This window comes from Centrocercus urophasianus, unplaced genomic scaffold (genome assembly GCF_019232065.1).
Source record: "Centrocercus urophasianus isolate 14NV4802_14NV808 unplaced genomic scaffold, USGS_Curo_1.0 seq_22, whole genome shotgun sequence".
Classification (NCBI taxonomy): Eukaryota; Metazoa; Chordata; class Aves; order Galliformes; family Phasianidae; genus Centrocercus; species Centrocercus urophasianus.
This window is the reverse complement of record NW_024884778.1, coordinates 10,303,820-10,324,970: the sequence shown is the minus strand read 5'-3', so window position 1 is coordinate 10,324,970 and position 21,151 is coordinate 10,303,820. Positions and strand designations below refer to the sequence as shown.

The 21,151-nt window shown below is 40.7% G+C and overlaps 1 protein-coding gene across 1 annotated transcript; it reads left to right on the top strand.

The window, feature by feature from the left end:
• Positions 1–369: 369 nt before the first annotated feature.
• Positions 370–17,872, top strand: RUVBL1 (RuvB like AAA ATPase 1). Its single transcript, XM_042823487.1, has 11 exons — positions 370–572; positions 1,139–1,225; positions 1,830–1,962; positions 5,704–5,855; positions 7,109–7,198; positions 8,037–8,186; positions 10,013–10,076; positions 11,673–11,871; positions 13,772–13,874; positions 16,894–16,985; positions 17,298–17,872. Exons 1-11 carry the CDS (start codon positions 432–434, stop codon positions 17,455–17,457), a joined length of 1,371 nt encoding a protein of 456 aa, XP_042679421.1. The 5' UTR covers positions 370–431; the 3' UTR covers positions 17,458–17,872.
• Positions 17,873–21,151: the final 3,279 nt, after the last annotated feature.

Sequence of the window (21,151 nt, the reverse complement as noted above, 5' to 3'; positions counted from 1 at the left end):
ACATGCTTTTTCCCTCAGTTCAGCAGCTCGGGAGGAAGCTGTTGTAGATGTACGGTATAAAAGGTGAAGTTAAAGCTTCAGATGCTGCCGTGGGCACGTGAAACTTAATTAACTGCTACACCGGTAACGGCAAGACGACAGCGAGGCCCACCCGAAGGTGATGTCCTGGCTCGGACCCGGCCCATATCCTCACAGCGCCCGCGCGCAGCCGGACCCTCTGAGAGCGGCGCACACGGAAGCGCGAAGACGGCCCCTAAAAACATGCACACACTCGGCGGTGACAGGCACCCACCGCGTCCAATCATCAACCGGAGCGCCGTCATGCGGGCCAATAGCGAGAGGGGGCGGGGAGAGGAGGCCGCGCGCCGGGAGCCTTGGTAACGCGCGGGCCGCGTGTGGAGGGTGGACGTGCGGGAGAGGGGCGGCCCGCCATGAAGATCGAGGAGGTGAAAAGCACTTCGAAGACCCAGCGCATCGCCGCCCACAGCCATGTTAAAGGGCTGGGGCTGGACGAGAGCGGCACCGCCAAGCCGGCGGGGGCCGGGCTGGTGGGACAGGAGAACGCGCGGGAGGTGAGCGAGGGGCCCGGCCTGGCGCTGCCGCGGGCTGACGGGGAGCCTCATGGCCGTGAGTTCGCCGTTACCCCCCTGTAATTCTCAGCAGCGAGCGCGATGCTTTACCTCAGCTGATGCCGCCTGAGGCGGTGAGGCAGTCCCCGCCGCTGTGACTGACCGCGTTAGCTGCGGAGCTGCCTTCGAACAGCGGTGCCGCAGGCTGTGGAACGCCCCGACATCAGCGATCTGCCGCGGGGTGTTGGGGCTCCGGCCCGGTGCTGGAGTCCTCTGTGCTTCTGAAAGGCAGAAACTCCTTGCTCTGTTTTTAAGCCTTGATACCCGCGTGCAGCTCAACGAGGGGAAAGGATTTTGGTTTTGGTTTGAGTTCTGTCGTCTGATTTATTTTTTAAACGATTGTAGGAAGTGATTTCTTTCTTACCTCACTTTTTTTCTGTGCATAAAATTGAAATCCGCTTTATTTTTAGTGTCTCAGAAGATCAGTAGCTTTAAACACATCTAGTATTGCTGAAATTAAATATATTCTAACACTTCTCTTGTTCATGGTGCAAACCCTTATCCTGCAGGCTTGTGGGGTTATAGTAGAATTAATCAAAAGCAAGAAGATGGCTGGCAGAGCTGTCCTGTTGGCAGGACCTCCTGGAACTGGCAAGGTATCCTGATATTTCTTTTATTTGTAAGAAATAAAGTCTTCTGAAATCCATTGTAATTTAACATGCTGTCAACCATTTTAGAATAGCTGTTACATTTTGTCTTCATCTGCTGCTGTGTTTTTTTTTTTTTTTTCCCCACACAGTTTCCTGCTTTGTGTTTCATTTTTGCCATGTCATTAATGCTGGCAGCATCCTCTGGTTTGTGCAGTCATCGTTAGTGTGAAAGCACCTCACGCAGGTTGCCAAACACAAAGGTCATATGGTTTCTGAAGAAGAGTTTTAAAAGTTAATTTTATCTGAATAGCCTAAATAGTTACTCTTTTTGGTTGTTTTCCCCTTGCTGTTTTGTACATATAAGTTGCTGAATTCAGATGTCCACTCTTGTTCCTTTACAGTGTTCGTAAGTCTTTGGCAGAAGTTACCTTATGCATGTCTAATTTGTTGTGGTGGGAGAGGTTTGTTGTATGTGAGATGTCAGACAGAGCAGTTATAATACTCAAGCGGTGGTTGATAGAGTGAAAGTGATATGATGAGGAAAGTTAAATTTGTGCTGAAAGAATCCTCATAAAAATGAAACGCTTCATTTCTTTTTTCACTTTTTAAGACTGCTTTGGCTTTAGCTATTGCTCAGGAACTTGGCAGTAAAGTTCCCTTTTGTCCTATGGTTGGAAGTGAGGTCTATTCTACTGAAATAAAGAAAACGGAAGTTCTGATGGAAAACTTCAGACGAGCAATTGGTAAGTTTCAGAAAATAGAAAATTAAGTATTTACACAGTACTTACATTGTTTTTTTTCTAGTAATCTGAAAAGGAAAAAAAGTCATGGTGGCTTCCAGATAATGGTATGAACTTTTCTTCAACTCTGATCTTAATTTGGGGAATCTCTCCCACACTTGACAGTCAGTAAAGTTTTCTGGAGATAAATGCTTGTGGGTATAAATGCTTGTGTCCCACAGCTATTTTTTACTTGCTCTCCTCCCCCAGAATCTCTTCATATCCTTCACGTTCCATCTCCTGATGTCGCCTCTCACTCTCCAGAAATCTGAAAGAAAACCTAGTTTTAGTTTCTTACGTTAGCAGAAATACTCATAGACAGCACAGTGCTTTCCTTTTTTACTTCAGTGATTTCACCCTACTGAGCAAGCAGCCTTCTTCAGGGACTCCCAAGTGGCAATGTTAGTCTGGCTTAGTATTCCAGTGAGCACAGAGGAAGTTCCATACCAGCATAATAAATATCTTCAATATCTTCCCCAATTCTAGAGTGCTTTTTACAAAGTTAATGTAAATTGGGTAAATTTGCAACACAACCTTGCTAAATAGCTAAAATCTCTTTTCTGCTGATAGCTGATAAATGCAGTTAAAGTGGTCCTTGTTTGTGTAAGGATTGCCTAAAGATGACCTAACTGAAAAACTGAGCTTATTAACAGTTAATTTTCCCGATTGCTGTGCTGTGTTTCCTCTCTGACTTCACTTGAGTATTTGGGGGTGGTGAAGAGGTCTCTCAGTTCTGCAACCAAGTAGAAGTATTCCATTCATTTTTATAAGAAAGCAACTTTCAGTAGTCTGTGGTCTAGTTACCGTGAACCTGGCAGGGCCTGGGGGAGGGAAGCCAGAGACTGAGCAGTCTGCTATATTTCCTTGATGTGATGAAGTTCCCTGTCAAAGGTTTGGAAACTTGAACCAACAGATGAAACTTCTGCCATCCATGTTGTCATTTCTGGAGATAGCTGTATTTTAACTCTTGGGTTAACAGCCAGCTGCATTGTTAGTTCTCTGCATTCCCTGCGTGTCAGCAGAGAGACACTTCTAAACAAATATTGGTGTTCATGAAAGATGGAACTTTTTTTATTCCTTTCTGTTGAACTCTGTGTCACATTTTCATAACACAACCTTTATTGAATATTTTTCTCAGTGTAAAAAAAAAAAAAAAGAAATGTTTTAAAGGATCTGCTGGGGTTTTTTTTTGTTTGTTTGTTTTTTTTAAATCATGGAATGTTTTCCAATCATGTTTAATTTTTGGTTAGATTTTCAATCACCTGCCTGGCAAATAAATAATTTAGAAGGGTACATGTTCTCAAAAAAGATTTTGATTTTATTTGCACAGTGCAGCTGTAGCTGAGTGCAAGAAAAAAAAATCATCTCACAATTGGCACCTATATATATATATATATATATATATTTTTTTTTTTTTTGCTTGATTGGTATGAAGCCTTCCTTGCAGGTTCTGTATGCATCATCTGCTTCCCTTATTGTATATTTTACAGTAAGGAGCTTTAGACAGCTCAAATTGTAAAAACAATTGGGGGTGTTAACATCAGTTTTTTCTTTTTTTCCTGGAAGCAAGAGGGGCTGATTGATTGGTTTGATCCCATCATTGCATAAGAAAACAGGCAAATCAGAGTTCTCAGATTTTTACTGTTAGAAGTCATATAATAACATGCTTGATGTAGTCTAATGGCCAAACATTGTTCAGAATATATAAAGAAACAAAAAAAAGTGGAAAATGAGAAGATGGAATTATACAGGCTAAAAATGAACACTTCAGCTAAGAGGGATCAGTACTCTGTGGAGCTTATTAGCAGCCTACCAGGATGGTGACAGTAGCTAGTAAGAAATCACGACTGGAATAGCCCCTTAGAAACAGGGAACCAGTAAGCTGTTTATGGCTTGCAGCTGCCAGTAAATCACACGTGCTATTTGAGTCCACCTTCGAGCCAAAACGTGAAGCATTCTGCAGTTTCTTTCCTGGATTCATGCTTCTGATTTGTAATTAGGAAATGTCTCTGTTTCAGTTAAGGAGGTCTTTTAAGAGTTAAGCTGATACATGCAGATTGATTTTAAAACAAAAGATAATCAACAGGAAATTCAAAACACCAATTACTTTTTTTCAGATCTTGTTAAACTCAGCTGATTCAGCTTTGGTTTGTATTGTGGAACAGAATTTGCTCTTAGGTCTGATTCTTTTCTGACAAAAGAGAACATGAAGATGTGATTTAGGACCATGCAAAATACACCCCAAACATAAAAGGCTTGCAGTTTGGGGGGGCAGAAAGAACTTCCACTGAAATGTTAAAAATAAGGGAAAAGCAAGCCTGCAAGTGTCCAGATCTTACCACAGGTGCTGTGCAGAATCCCATATTACTGAATGTTCCTTGCAGATGTAGTCTATGTGATGCAGCCTTGTCTAGGCCAATTTCATAATTCAGAGTTTCATTACTTTTTGTGTAATGTTTTGGCATACTTAAAAAACATTTGAAAAGTTTTCTGAAATCAGCTTTGTGTAGAACTTCCAGGTTATTCTCAATAAGAGGAAACACACACATCTTACCAAGAAATTACCACGTTATCTGAAAATCCCACAATTTCTCACATTTCAACTCCCATCCTTAATTTGGGTCCAGTAGAGGGAGACAGACTCTTATTTGTCAGTCCTTCCTATTTCCCTATCAGCAGCTCAAGATTACTGGTGAAGTGTCTGATCTATTTCAAAGCAAAATGAAAAGTTAAGGAACAAGGAAAGTTTTATGAAGTCCTAATAGCCTCAGACTGCGCAGGATGATTTCCTTATATCTTGTTACAGCCCATTCATTATTTTTGGTATGGCATGTGTGTCTCATAAAATACTTTATAGAGCCTCCTCAGATGTGGGTTCTTTGAAATTTTATGTAGTTAGAACGTCTGCATAATTGTGGTGGTGATGATAGTGGTTTTTCTTTGGCACAGTCTAAACATAAAACTCTTCAGCTCTGTATTATTTATCAGTTTAAAGTGACTTTTAGACCACGGCAATATTTCTGGCTTAGAATATTGTAATATTTTCTCCATTCTCTGAAAAACAGTGAAGTAAGGATGTCCCTGTCTCCTATTTTGAAACAGTTTTAAGTTTGCTTCATAACAGATTCTGTTAAACTTTGTCTAGCTCACCTCTCACCTATAACTTGTAGAATATTGTACGCTGTTTTTCTTAAAAACAAAGTGTTTTTGAAGTTACTTTATTTCTCCTCTATCCTGACTTTATGGGACTTTTCTAAAAGCATAAAAATAAATATTGTGTACAACTCACAGTTGTGCTGTTGTCAGTGATCCTTAGTTTCAGAATTTTGATGAACTGTTTAGTGTAAAGTTATAAATCAGGCAACTGCCCTCTTTGAGGGGAGGTAAAAGAAAGAGGATACTGATGTCTGATATTTGCCTAAAGAATGAATAATAACAGCAGAAAAAAAATAGTTTCTTAGAGCTTAATAAGCTTTCTTTTGGATCAGAACTTGGGCTCAGCTTTCCCTCTCATGACATGGGTTGAATATTCACACTTAATATTGAAGAGCTATAATTATCTTTGACGTTTTGGAATTAAAGATTTCCAGTTAAACGTAACAAACCCTTGCAATATATTAAAATCTGTTGGCATTGATGTAGAAGACTCGAGTGCTTTTGGCCATTGATTTGTGTAATTAAGCTATTCCAAACAATTGTTTCCAGGATTGAGGATTAAAGAGACCAAGGAGGTGTATGAAGGAGAAGTCACAGAATTAACTCCATGTGAGACTGAAAACCCCATGGGGGGCTATGGCAAAACAATCAGCCATGTAATTATAGGACTCAAAACTGCAAAGGGAACCAAGCAGTTGAAGGTATGTGTGGTGGGGTTTCCAAATTTCCTTAAAAGTGTCATATCTGTATCTTTTGTTTTTCACCAATTCTTGATCCCCAGCTGGGTAGAGTAACAGTGCAAAGAAACTGGTTTGCTAGACAATGTTATCTTATTCCTGAGCAGGTGTTTTTATCTCTTTGGTGTTCTTAGTTTTTGGATGTCAGTCTTTTCTCCTACTAATAGAAACTCCATCGCTCACTTAACAGCTCCTGTTACTTTTCTGCTTGACAATACACACTCGTGAGTGTTCAAGTTAAAAGAAAGATTTAACCAGCAAAAGATTCTGTTGCAGTTTAGCAGCAATGTTACTAGCTCACAAAGAAAACAGGTCAGTGAGGAGTCTGAGCTCCAACCTGATCTGCTCACAATGACTGCAGCTGTAACTTCACGTTCATAGTAGCAAACATTCAAGAAGGCTTATATTCATTTTTGTTTTTCCTGATACTCAACTGAATTTTTGAGAGTAGTTTTGGCAAATTTTGTCCGCTTCCACATAAATGGTTCTTTCTGCCACAGTTCTTCCTTCTATATGTGGAGATATGCTTTAGTGAATACGTGATAGAGAACTAGAAATTGAGCTGGTATGTTGCCAGCTCAGCCCCACTTTCCCTTTGTTTTCTTGTCTCTGTCCTTATTGTTTAATTTCCCTGTCAGTTAGAATACAAGAGCTGAAAGCTGTCTCTGTTGTTAAGTATCAACTTGCATTTGTTCACACTGGAAACAAGAAAATGCAGAGGAAAAAATGAATAAATACGTACTATGAGAAACAATAGCATCTCACATGTTCTGCTTTCTTTCCCTCATGCAGCTTGACAGAGGATGCAGACTCAGGATCAAGTAGCATAATGCAGTGCAGTAGTCAGTTTTTGTAAAAGTTTTGCTAGAAAGCTAGAAGTACCACAGCCTAAGTGTAAACATGTTGTCACATTACACAAAGGCACACTTTGTAACTGGTAGCATTATGTTTTTGGCACTTAATGTCACTTTCTTCAGACAGATATTTTAGTGTAAGAAAATAAGTTTTATGCATCTTCTTTAGATTTTACAGTAAAGACTAAGTTGTACTCTACCACTACTCCAGGTGTCACAGCTTTATAAAATCCTAGAGGATATCATGGGGGGAAGTTGCATTTTAACGTTGCCTGCTGGAGTATGCTTTAGTCTAAACTTTTTGTTGATTACCACATTAATGCAGAACTGTTTTCACCAACTGTGATGTTTGTTTGTGTGCAGCTGGACCCAAGCATATTTGAAAGCTTGCAGAAGGAACGAGTGGAAACAGGAGATGTTATTTACATTGAAGCAAACAGTGGAGCTGTCAAGGTAAAGTTAACGTTCTGCATTTTTATGCAGGTGGATGTGTTCTTGCAGGTCTTCCCTGCCTTTGTCAGAAAGCTCTCCCATTTGTTAAGCTTAATTGACATGAAATGGTTGTGTGAGAGTTTTAAAAGTGCCTAGTATTATCCTTATCTGGTAAGAAAAATATCTCTTGCACTGAAAGAACACGGTCATCTGGTTCACGATTAAGGTCATGTGGCAAGGAAGCTATCACTGGTGCTGCCTGGTTGAGTTTCCTTTTCTCTGAGATCAAGACATCTTTAAGGAAAGATGGGGAAAAAAACAGCAAGCAACTTTAGTCATTTTCAGGCTGACATGTGCAGTGTATTTAATCTTTCTTTTATCGCTCTGGTATTTTCTCCACAAGATATATACATGTAGAAGGGAATACTGCATTAGTTAGCATTCTTTTCATATCTGATTTGGAAAGTAGCGATACTTGCTGTTTAATGGATGACCATAATATTTTCTATCATATAATAAATCACCCACCTACAAAGGAGTCTTGAACAGTTCCCCTAATCTCTAGCTAATCATCTGGATTTGTCCTTTAGCAAGAATTGCATACGGTTAAAATAAAGGGAGAGAGGAGTGAAATATTCTTAGCACCAAAATATCAGGTGCTTTTCAATAGGGTATTTTGAGCTTTGATCAGTAGATACAGTATGCTTGTTGCTAAGCAGGGAGTGGGATGTCTGAACTGTCAGACAGAAGCTTGTCAGGACTGGAGTTGTGAGCTAAGCCCTTTGGCAAGTTTGTCACTCAAGGTTTTGGCACCAAAACAAATCCTATACTTAAGTTTCTCTTCTTTGCCTTTCTTCAGAGGCAAGGCAGGTGTGATACCTACGCTACAGAATTTGACCTTGAAGCTGAAGAGTACGTTCCTTTGCCAAAGGGTGACGTGCACAAGAAAAAAGAAATTATTCAGGACGTTACTCTGCATGACTTGGATGTGGCCAATGCTCGACCTCAGGTATCTAATTACACAGATGAAGCCTTTACAGAATAAAACATTGTACATAGTTCTGGTGGTTTCAAGAATAACCAGGAAGATAATGGAAAGCTTTTAGTTGTTCTAAAGTACCCTCAAAGACACTGCTACAGGAAAAACAGGAGGTATCTCAAAGGCCATTCTAACTCTGCTCTCTGCAAGGAGGCCTCCTCCTCTTGACAGAGAAAGAGGTGATAGAGCCATTAAAGATAGAAAAGACCTCTTGTAACAATCAGAAAGATCAGTGCAATGGAATGGCAATACAGGAGGTGTAATGACGAAGGGACTGGCACAGTGGATAGGTATTTCAAAGAAAAAGTGCTCACCCATCTCTGAAGATCTAGGCATGAAAAGGAAACCCCACAACAGAAGGATCTGCAGCCAGAGATCCTTCTCTAGTTGCAGTCAGCCCTTAAATGAGATCTAAGAGAGCTGCAGCCAGGCTCCACCCTTCCTAACAAACAGCTGAATTGCCTTCACCTGTGCTCCCAGGGCTGACCTGGGTCCTTTCCTCAGGTGCTCAGTCGGTGGTTCAGGCCATGACTCAGCAGTTCCCATACACCTCTTGAGGTCATCAAGTCCAACTTTCAACCCATCACCACCATGCCCAATAAATCCCATTCCTAAGTGCCACATCTATGCATTTCTTGAATTCCTCCAGGGACAGTGACTCCACCTCTTCCCCCAGCAGCCTGTGTTCCAACTTTTGACAACTCATTCAGATAATAAATTTTTCCTAATATCTGACATTTAAAAATAATAAATGTAAGCACCTTGCCCTTGGAAAACCTTCTGCTTGATCATGGTGTCTCCCCTGCCGGGTAAGATTACTCCTTTGTCTCCATAAGGAGAGATGTGAGGTAGCAGCAGCCAGATCTGCATCATTTTATTCATTGAAAGTTGAGTACAGATTAATTTCTTCTGCTTTGTAGTTATAGCTTTGTGGTTGTAAAATAGAAATTGCAAGTACTGTGATAAATTACAGAATATCCTGAGTTGTAGTGGACCCATAAGGATCATCGAGTCCAACTCTTGGCTCCACACAGGACAACCCAAAGATCAGACCGTGTGTCTGATCACAGAGTGTTTTTGACCTTGCTGTAGGTTCTCTTAATTTCCCCACTTCCTCCAGAAACATTTCATAACCTCCCATTAAACTTCCTTGTGATTTGCAGTAGAGCTCTGAAGTCACTGCATAAGAAAGTTGAAAGTAGGAGAACTACCCCAATCTGTATCATAATATAAACCAAGGAAGGAGGACACTCCTTCTCTCTCATAAACAAAAGGCACTGACAATACAGTTATTTGTGTTTAAAGGTTGGCACCCCTATGATATGATATTACAAGCCCTTAACGTGCTACTGCATTTCAGAATAAACATCCTTTTTCCAACAGAATCATTTACCTGATAATATCAAGGAATTCTAAAGTGTTAAAACTCTGCGTAATTGTTCCTGTGTTGACAGGTTGAACAATTACAGTGCACACAAATAATCCTAAGCCTCTGTGTTCCCTGATGTTTTGAGTTCTCATGAGCTTCTCTATGACAATTTTTAAAAGCAGATATCTCATTTTTTTGTATACTGTGCAAATGAGCAAGGTTAAAGAAAGGAAATAGCTAATCAGACAGTTGGGCTTGGAACACCACTGTGGTAAAGCGACCTGACCTTTGGCAGGTTAGCAACCACTGCTGAATAAAATGTCAGTTCAACTGCAAGAAAGAACTGCTTTAGCCAATTTCCAGTTCTTAAAATTCTCATGGTATGTGTTCACTGCAAGACTTAATACTTGCTGTAACTTTCTTCTAGGGTGGGCAAGACATCCTCTCTATGATGGGACAACTGATGAAGCCTAAGAAAACTGAAATTACTGGTATGAACCCTGCATCATGTTTTCAGACCATCGTAACCTATGTTTGCCAGTTAGAAAAGCATTAAAAGTTGGGTTATTAATATAATGATGAATGCCTACAAATAATGTTTTTTCAAAAATGTTCAGATTTAGCTGGAAACACTGCAAACGTTACTGGTTCACACAGTTTTAAACTATAGACTGTATTCTGCATCCGTGTTTTTGGAAAGAAGGAGGTCAGAGACCTAGTGCTGTCCTTCTCCAAATATTTCTGCTCAAGAGTATGTGGTTATATATAGGTTGCTCCAGAAGTAATGCCTATTTATTTCCCTGGAAACTGCAGCAGATACAAAGAGCACAGTAACACTAGTTGGTAGAGCAAATTCTCAGCTACAAAACACTTTTTCAACACAGTCACAATCAATTAGCTCTGCATTTTCACCAGCAGTTGAACAAGAGCCGGTGTGCCAAGCTCATAAAGATCTGCACCAGCACAGGTGACCCACTGTCACCACTGCTGAAATGCACCACCCACCTCCTCACTGTGCTCACGTCCACTGTTTGGTCTCCATAAATGCTAACATCAGTGGGTGCCATTTTTGCCACATGGAGGAATTCAGTCCCACACCTTTGTTTCATGCACACTTCCATGTCAGATGCCATTTTGTCAGACTGCCCCTCTGCTGCCATCTGTCAACAGCACATAACAGAATATTGGTGGAAAGGTTCAGCCTCTACTGCCGTACCACCAGCATCTGCCTCTGTTGTCACAGGCCAGCACAGTAAATAGCAGTCATTACTTTCAGAGCAGCCCTCATATTTTCCTAGAGCTGTGCTGAGTTGCAAACTGACACCTCAAAAATGAAAAAAAATCTTAGGTCACTTTCTTTTGTGAAGCGACCGTGCACTATTTCTGAGGAGCAGAAAAAAGGCTTCTAAGCACTCCAGCCTTGGTTTGCTTTTGACTGCTGTAGCAGCTGCCTTTGACTTGATGCTGTCAGTGCACTGTTGCTCTTCCTACTTACACATGTCTGAAGGAAAAAAGATCTACAGAAAAATCAGTTCTCTTTTTCATTCTTTTATATGAAATAATTGATATTTCATTAAGTAACTAAATTGAGATAAAAGTCCTCAATTCCTAACTTGAACGGTGCTCTTTTGAAGTATTTCTTACACTCCAGAGGTCATTTTGCTTATTCTGAAGTTAAGTTTATCTGTAACATCTTGTGTACCTTTGAGATCCATATGTTGACAGAATCTTTATAGAATGCTACGTTGCTGAAATACAGCAGAAATATTTTATTCTTTCAATAATCTTTTTACACGTGCTTGGAAACTTGGTTAAACTTCACATTTTAAAACAAAGTTTGGCTGACTTATGTGCAGGAAGTTCAGTTAAGAGATATTTTGATGCACAGATGTCTCCACAATACAGGACTGAAATTTCAAATCTTAGTTTCAATTTCCACAGAATTTCAGTGTTGCCGAGATTTATCCTGTGGCATTAAGAGATCAAACCATGAACATTTCCAGGGGAATCTGTTGATTGCTTTAAGTCTTCATAGAAACCTATTGCTCGCTAGCAGAGTAATTAACAACTTATTTTGGTTCTCATAGATAAACTTCGAGGAGAAATAAATAAAGTGGTAAATAAATACATTGATCAAGGCATCGCAGAGCTGGTCCCGGGTGTGCTGTTTGTAGATGAGGTTCACATGCTGGATATTGAATGCTTCACATACCTGCACCGAGCACTGGAATCTTCTATTTCCCCCATTGTAATCTTTGCATCCAATCGAGGAAACTGTGTAATCAGGTACGTCTGAAGTCAAATGTTCCAGTTTGCATCAGCCCATAAGTCATGGTGTGAGCTGTATCAGCAGTGTTAGAACGTTTGAAAGCTTTTGTCTCTGGTACTGACATCTGTGGAAACACCCTGTGTGGGTTGCGAGGTGCATCACTGCTTAGGAATTGTTTGTTGGCTTCACCAAGAGAAGCTCATTTAGTGCCACACTAACTGCATTAAAGCAGGTTAGAACTCCTTTTATTTCTACTGACACATCCCTCTTGTTCTAAACTGCGTTCCCTGAACGTTCTCTTACAGTTACCTCTCTCTTCAGATATCTCAACACAGCTCTTGTAGAACCAGAAATGCAAACTTCTATTGTAGTTTTCTCCTTCTGAATCAATTTGTTGTTTGCTATCCTTGTTGTATAAGGCTTAAACTTCCTGTCCTTACTGCTGAAGCATATTGCAGTTCATCCTCTCACTGTTCTTCTTTCTTTCCTACTTTAGTGGTCTAGACTTTTTTTTATCTCCAGCCCTGCCAACTTACCTCCTGTTTTTAATCTCTGCTCCATTTCCACTTCAATATTTTGCACCCACACTGTGCATTCTTTGCATTTTCTGTAGAAGTTTTTTCCTCTTTCAAATTCTTCCTCAAGTTTTACTCTTAATTTGTGGTCTAGATCTAAGTACATCAAAACAAGATGTCTTTAGCAATGATTGCTACTCTTTAAGTTGACTTAATTCAGCTCCTTAACCAGCTATTCCTTTCGCTCTTACTGGGTCATCTGATATTAATCTTTCTCTGTTTGCATTGTTTAGAAGTTAAGATGGTAAGCCTGTCAAAAATGATGAGGTGGGACTTTGCAGTACTGTTTCTGCAAAGGAATAAAAAGGCTGTCTTGTAAAAGTAGAACAAACAGATCTATTAGCAGGGATTGACTGGAACCTGTGATTTAAGAAAGAAAGGTTTCCTTATAATAGTTGTATCTAATATTGATAAACTAAATCCCTTAAAAGCAAGGTCTTAACTCCACACTATCTTAAAGTGTTGGTGATGCTCTGATATGCCTACTGGTATCTTAAAAGGGTCAGGGGAGACTTAATTTTATAACGTAGCTGGTTGATTCTTCAACCTCATGAGAGAACATCATCTGCTTGGGTTGACTGCAGGGATTTTGGATTTGTTTCCTGTGGAGAACCATGACCAAAGCTGAGATGCCTAAATACTGGTATTGAACTTGGAAATGTATCCACCAGCACTTTACCTTTTACATCTGTTATCTTCATAGGTATCACGAAATGTGGATATCTTTCTTTCTTGACCAATTCACTTTTCTTGAAAAAGCAAGAGTAGATGTGTCTGCACACTGCTATTGGGTGTTGTTTGCCAAACAAAAAACATGGTTGAGAGTCTAGACTGTCCTTCATAGACAGATCTCTACTTCTGAATTTGCTGGACTGCAAGCCTGTAATGCAAATACTGCAGTGGCTGGAGGGTCTCAGGGAGGTATAGAACAGAGTAATGGCTTGTTCAGCAAGAGAGAACATTCAGTGACTAATAGTGCATATAATTCATATTGCTATACAGCTTAATAAGAATCATTTGTTCCTAATTGGAATACACTTTGAAACATTAGGTAAGACCACATTGTAAGATGCAGTGAAAAGAAATACAGGGAAAAGCACCACCTCAGACTATTTTTGAGTGACATGTTTAAAAGTTCCTGTAATATTTGTTTCTTGCAGGCTGCCCAGTGTGAACTTCAGGCTAGAACGTTTCCTGTCAGTGCCTGGGGAGTTTGTCTCTGTGGGAGTACAGAAGAGTTGTAAATTAGTGGACATACAGTCAATTACTACTGATTTTAGTCAAATCAACACACTGTATTCAGAATAATACCTGATCCTTTTCCGTTTGTTTTCTCCTTTAGAGGCACAGAGGATGTAGTGTCTCCTCATGGAATACCACTGGACCTGCTGGACAGGGTGATGATTATCCGAACCATGCTGTACACGCCTCAAGAAATGAAACAGGTATACAGAGCATCCTGAGAGCTTCTAAAAAATATATGGGATCCTACTTTCTACATTCCTGTATACTCTGTTACTATTGAGCTGTTGGAATCAGCAGAACTTGTGCCAGAAAGTTTACCACTTCCTAAATGTATGCTGCTTTAGAAACCATTTAGAGTAAGTTGGTTAAAATTGTGCATATGTTTTCTTTATGTTGGATTTCCATGCAGTGACAAACTACTGGTAAACATGTCTAGAGCTGAAAGTGACCTGCATGTGCTTCTGTAGAGTTTGCAGGTTCCAGCAGGCAGTGCTTTTTCCTGCAGGTATGAGTGTTGCATTCTGGGGACCTGTGGTCCCAGACCTCAGCTGTTCCTCTACATAATGGATGAGGAATTACAGAATGCAACTTCACTCACTGCATTTCTGCCCCCATCCCCTGTACTAAAGCTTTAACCTACTTGGGCTGCTTCCTGAAAGTGAAAAGGTAAGTGAAGGGATTTTTGTGCTCCTAGACAAGTTTGGAAACGTTAGCACAGTAAACATTGCAGAGATGCACTTCTGAATGCCCGAAACCTTTCCTGTGGGGCCATGGCTGTGTACCGTGTATCGATTCTAATGCTTAGGTGCCATTATGATGCACCGTGTCAAAGATCCCCCTCATTAGCGTCTCAATGCTGTGAAGTGACACAATGCAGAAGACGTTACAGTTTATCATGTCAGTTCTTTGTATTATTTAAGAGATAGTGTCAATGGAGGAGAGCGTTTTCACCAGATAATAGTCTCTTGCTGCTGGATAAGTGCCACGGTGAAGCTGAGGCATTTATTGAATATAAACGTAGGGGCAAAGCTTCATTTCGTTTACTTTGAGGAGCTTTTCACATACGGCTGTTGTGAACCACGCTCAGGATGATTTTGTTTGTACCTAAAAGGATACTTAAAAGCATTACAATGTAGATAACAGTAGAAGCAGCCCAGAGATTTAATAATATGATTGTGTTTTGTCTGTATACAAAACAGGTTTTCAAGTGTGACTTCTGCTCAGTCTGCAGGTGTTAAAAACTGTCGTCTGAACTTCTCTGTACTGTATGTGAATTTTGTGCAATAAGAGCAGGAGGAAAATGTACTGAGAATTAAAACTAGCTTCACAAAAAGCAGCGTAGGTACTGTGTTATCAGCAGACAATATAGTATTAAAGAGCTTGTTCCTAAACTGGTGATTTCTTACAAGAGCTGGGTTCAATGCTATGCTGTCCAACCTCTCCCAGGGCTGAGGGAAAGTGTTTACAGTAGCTTTTTCTGAGGCTAAAAATAGATCTGGACATTTTCTGCCATAAACCACATAGTTAAACAATCTCATCTTCCCTTAGATTAGAACTTTTCCATGAATTCTTTTGAGAGAGGAGAAGAAGGAGGCATGTATTACATTCCACTTTCTAACTAAATACAGCTTAGGAGGGATGATGAAAATAAAAGACGCCCAAAGTATCTCTTTTTGGTCCCGTTTTTCTTTCATTCTAGGAGGCAGTTTTCACTGACTCTTATTTCTACATGGGACCCTTTGCCTCGACATCTCACAACTGATTTGCTTATCAGCACAGTAATTGTGTGTCTATGGAAAGTTAGTTCATAACCAGAAGAAATCCCATCGTGTGGTTCTGCTGATATCAAGACTCACAGTTTCCTTACTGCAACCACGCAGTGATTGTAGGATAACCCCCTGGTAAATGCACATTCTAGCCTGATACTTTTTCTTCCATGTGTGCCTGCTGTGGGATGGAAGAGGTCACACATTATGAACAAAGGGTGCCAGTTATTTCACCTGCTAAACGCTTCTTTTCCTATTTGACAGAAGCTTGGCTAGTATGTATTTTCTGGGTTACTGCTGTGGTCCCTGATCCTTCAGTGAGGTTCTACCAGGTTGCTAGATAAAAAAATTCAAGAAATAGTTCTTGTGAGCTAAGTGGCATTTGAGGTGTCTTGCTTCCAGCAGGGGTAGAACAAAGCTGTAGTATTTGAACGAAAAGCGCCGTTTGGATGATCTGTAAGATGTGACAGGTCTTCAGTTTGGAATGGCAATTTGCAGGGACGTTTCTGATATTCAGTATTAGTGTCTTAGCACAACTTTCTGCCATTTCAAACCCCTCTTTACTCCCTTCCCTACCCTGACTCCCCTGGCGCATTTTTATGGCTTTAATTTAAACGAGTGCTTGATATCTTGTTTACAAAGCTGCCAAAGTGAAAAATACCTGTATTATATGAGGCTTGCAGTTCCAGAGTTATCTCAGCACTACAACACAACATCATTATCCAGTCTGCCCCTTATCACTCGGCTGGTAATACGCACTGCCGAGAGACTTGCGCCACTCCTGGTACAGCTTTATATGCTCAGGCTTATTGTGATATCTTGCTCTCCAACTTCGTACAGATCTGCAAACTGGTACAAGCCTGGGACTGTTCTTGAAAGATTAGATTCTTCTTGGTGATTTTTTTTCTTCTTGCGTGAATAGGTGAATCTTAGAAAGTAACTTTTTGATTTATTGTACAATTGGATTGTCAGTGGAATAAAAAGTGTGTTGTGAGCTGCTATGGGAAGAGTGTAGCTTTTTGTGGGGCTTGTTGGAACACTCTGCTGTGTAGCAGCAACAGTGCACTGGAGGAACTGATGTGGCTGCCCACAAGGCTCCAGCTGTCATCGTTACTCTCTGTGTACTTTTTCAATCTCCTTGTGTAAGTTCTCGTACTCTGCTTCTCATTAGTAGATATACTTTGCTAACCATGCAAAATCATCATAAAGTAGTCAAAACATTACTTCAGCCTGCTTTTGATTGTCAGGTTTTCCAGTATGATGTTTTCCCATTCAAAGACATAGAATTCCACACATCTTTTGTAGTTTAGTGGTAAATTACAACAGGAGAAGTTCATACCATCTCATTTTATAGCAGAGCCTATCTCTAAGCTGACAGTGTTTCTAGAAAACAAACTAAGTAGTGTAGCATGCTGATAGTTTGAGCTGTTACCTGACTTATTTATTCCAACAGATCATAAAACTTCGTGCTCAGACAGAAGGAATTAACATTAGCGAAGAAGCTCTAAATCATTTAGGGGAAATTGGTACCAAGACAACCTTAAGGTAAGTTGAATCCATTGATTCTTCTCTCATACTTTCTAAGTATGACTGGGGCTTAAAACACTGTAGGATAATTTGCTCTTGAAGTGAAACAACTCTCTCCCACACAGTAACATTGTGCTAAGAAGAGTTGATGTTACTAGAGGTTACTGATCCTCCCGTTGCCTTGTTTTAGAGAGGTACAAGCTATAGGATCTTACAGATTTTTTTATATTACTAGAGCTATGTGTTTCCCAATAGGTCTCCCATCCACACATTTATTCAGTTCACTGGAATGCACTGAATTGTAATTTTTCATCATCTGTTTGATCACAGGTATGCTGTGCAGCTACTGACCCCGGCTAACCTGCTTGCCAAGATTAATGGGAAAGACAGCATTGAGAAGGAGCACATTGAAGAAATAAATGAACTTTTCTATGATGCCAAATCTTCAGCAAAAATCTTGGCTGATCAACAAGAGAAGTACATGAAATGAGCTTACATTAGATGCTTTGAAGTGGCGTTAACCCTTAGCCAGGGCTGGCTTAAATAAGAAATGTTAATGGTTTGTCTCTTTTGGGACTGGAAAAATATTTAAATGTTGGACTGCTTTGTCAGGCCAGAACTAAATAGCAAGTGTTCCTATTGTATTGTCAGTGATAAGATGCTCTATGATACCTGTGTAACATCTTAGTCTCCATTTTATGAGTACCTGTGAAGTGAATAGCTCTGGAACCACCAGTGGTTTTTAGATTTCATTATGGAAGAGCTCTAACTGAAGCTGATGCTTAAGAACAGTCTATTTTCTTTATGAATACCCTTTTAAGATAGTTTCCTTTTACAGATGATGACTTTTTTTTTTTGAATCAAAGTTTGTCTGAAGTGGTTTATAATAAAATATTTCAAGAATACTGGTAGCTTGCCCATGTTTGTCCTGAGTCCTGACTTCCCTCAAGAAACAGTTGAAAAATGGGAATCACAATGCAAAATGTGAATAAAATGGGTCTGTGACACAAGAACAGATCTGTAGCAAAGGAAAGAAATAGTAACAAGGCCTTTTTAAGGACTTTGTTGGATATTTTGGCCCCCCTAACGTGTTTCTCCTGAAATAACTTTTCCTTTAGATTTTCTTAAAGCAGATTAAACAAATTCACGTTGTCACAAGCTACATTTTCCACTGTGTTCAGTCCTCGCTTTCTCGATCAACCACCATAAAAAAAAATTGCAAGCTAAAAGTGTTTGATGTCCACACAGACAAGAGAGTGAGCAGAACAACTGTGAGAAAAATTAGCCTGGTAATTAAGGTTTGAAATTCTGCTCTGCACAGATTTTTATGAACTTTGCTTCAGCTGCTTTTTCACAAAGCGCGTTTGCTTCTGTTAGATGCAGATACTTTTAGTTCCTCACAGCACTCAGAATAAACGCTTTAAAGTTTAAAATCTTGGACAAATCTGTGTAACACAAGTAGGTGATATAAGAAAAAACTCATTTTCATTACTAATCTCGCATCCTCTACTACAAACTTCAGTGATTTTAAACCATTTCCTGTTCACTTGGATTTAATATTGTTTTGATCACATTCTACATCACGGTCACGTGAAAATCTGTCCCATTCTCCAAGATGAATTTTAGTACTGCCAGCCAGCCCTAATTATCTTCTGTGCTTTAAATAATCTTTCTACTTCATTCTCTATATCTGTAACTAAACAGCAGTGACAGAGATATTCAATGAATGAGTTTTTTTGTTGTTGATCTCTGACTACGTTTGGCCAAGGAGCAATCCTGCTTTCAAACCTGCAGGGACCTCTCTCGTACTGACTCCAAATGAACAAAGATAGCAAATATAGCACTAAATCGCTTCCCTCAGTGCCCCGTCTCCAGGGAGGCGACTCCACCGCTTCCCTGGGCAGCCTGATCCCTTGGTGCCCTGCTCACATGGTGGCAGAAGACCTGCTGAGGCAACGAGGAGTGGACTTTTGCAAGAAAATAAGGCCTCAATTACACATAGGGAAGGGAAATAACAGAAAAAAACCTGCAGCTTTCCAATCCTTCAACAGGGAAAGTTGACCACCCCTCCCCCATTTCTGCTTGTGCTAATGTTTGTACAACAAACAAGCCCCTGTGTTGCCTCTGCACTGGTTCTGGAGGACTCCCCCCAGCATGCCATCTTTAACAGCCATTAAGTGTCTACCAAAGACATAAAGCTGTGATATAAAGGGAAAATCCTTCTACCCTAAATGGCGAGCGAATGTTTATCTAGCCTATTAAGTGACGTCTGGCTGACTTATGGGTGTCAAAGCTTTGCCCATGAAAATAGTCTTTCATATTACTGATAAAAATAGTTCTGCTGAAAGAATCACTACACCACATACAACAGCTACCAATGAAGGATCATAAGAGAAAAAAAACCACATACTTATTCGGCAGAGCTGCCCCTGGAAGCAGGAAGGGGCACACAGCCCACCAAAGAAGTTTGGGTATTAATACTGAATGTGAAAAGACAAAACATTATTTTAATTTTTCCCCCCTATTCCCCACAAAGGTTGCACTTCTTGCATTAATCTTCTAAGCGAAGTTTTTACGACCGATTGCCTGCACACTGTGAGAAGTTTCTCCATCCATTACACGCAGGGAAACGGGCCCTGCTGGGTAGGAAAATATTTGTTACATCTTATCAGGGTGACACATAATCTAACAACAATTACAGCAAGCCCATATTTTGTACTATTTCGGTTTCAACGTGAAAAATAGGCCTAATATTAAACCTGGGGTGGGTGGGGGTTATAGTAACCAGTTGAATATTATAAGCTGTGATTTCCTTCCAGCTACAAAGCAGTGCCATGCTTAGATCCTGCTCCAGAACCATGGGCACACTTAAATCCAGTATACAGGGGGCCAAGGCATTGCCTGCCACGAGCCAAGGTTGGAAGAGACCACCAAAAAAATCCAGTCCAACCATGAACCCATCACCACCATGCCCACTGATAGAATGACAGTCATTGTAAGGTTGGAAAAGACCACTTAGCTCATCTAGCCTGACCGTCCTCTACCCAGACAGACCCTGAATCGGGGCAGGAAGCAGCAGTTTCAGTGAACCACTTTGGCCCAGCATTGTAGTGCAGAAGCAAACATGAGCTTTGCCTGCTTAACATTTCATATATTTTGAAAGAAAAGACCCAAGTGCTCGGTGACAGCTCTGGGAACTGGCTACAGACTTTGCGTCCAGTCCAGGAGACATCTGCCAAACATGAGCTACTGCTTTGTTCATGGCTGCAGCTGGGGGTTACACTCTGCTGAAGTAGTTCCCCCCAGTTCATTAAGATGTTTGCAGATGGGACCGAATTGCTCATAATCATCTTAGTGGAATGGTGCTACAGCAGCCAGATCGTAACCTGATTTCTTTGATGTGATTAAGGGACAATTCGATCCCATTTGCAAGAGCTATGAACATGCTACGACATATCCGAGCTTTTCCATGACCATGAATATGATGTAAATATGACCTCATCCCTTACAATCATTATTAACTTTGCAAAAGACCTCCAAGACCACCCAGTCCAACCATCCACCTACCACCAACGCTGCCCACATCCCTCACAGCCACACCTCTGTGGTTCTTGAACACCTCCAGGGATGGTGACTCCGTCCCTCCCCGGGCAGCCTGTTCCCATGCCCAACCACTGAGAAGAAATTCTTCCCAGTAACTTCAGTTGGTTCCCAGGTTGGATGCCTGCTTTTTGCCTTCTCAATGAAGGCGACCACCATTCAGTTTTTGGAAACTGCACAGAACACAAATCCCCCCTTCCTAGCACAGTGCCTAACCCTCCCTGCTTCCTGCTGATACTTTGGGGTTTAGGATGACGGGCCACAGAAACCAGCACCCTCTGCTTGTACAGACAAACCACTTTGATCCAGATTTAGTCATAATCCCCACTTTTATTGGGGTAAAAATAAAAACAGATGCAGATTAGTAAATCAATTGTAGGTACAAGTAAGCAAATAGACAGAATAAGAGAATGGCTGCCAAATACTAATGCTAAAGAATTTGAGCCCAAGGGCTTCGTCAGAGGGAGGGACCAACAACCGCAGCACAGGGCTGGGCAGCTGGGAAAGCTGCTGGAAACTGCAGGAGAAAACCACACTGGGGGATGTCACTGCTTATCCCTTGAATTAAAACAGACATAATCCTT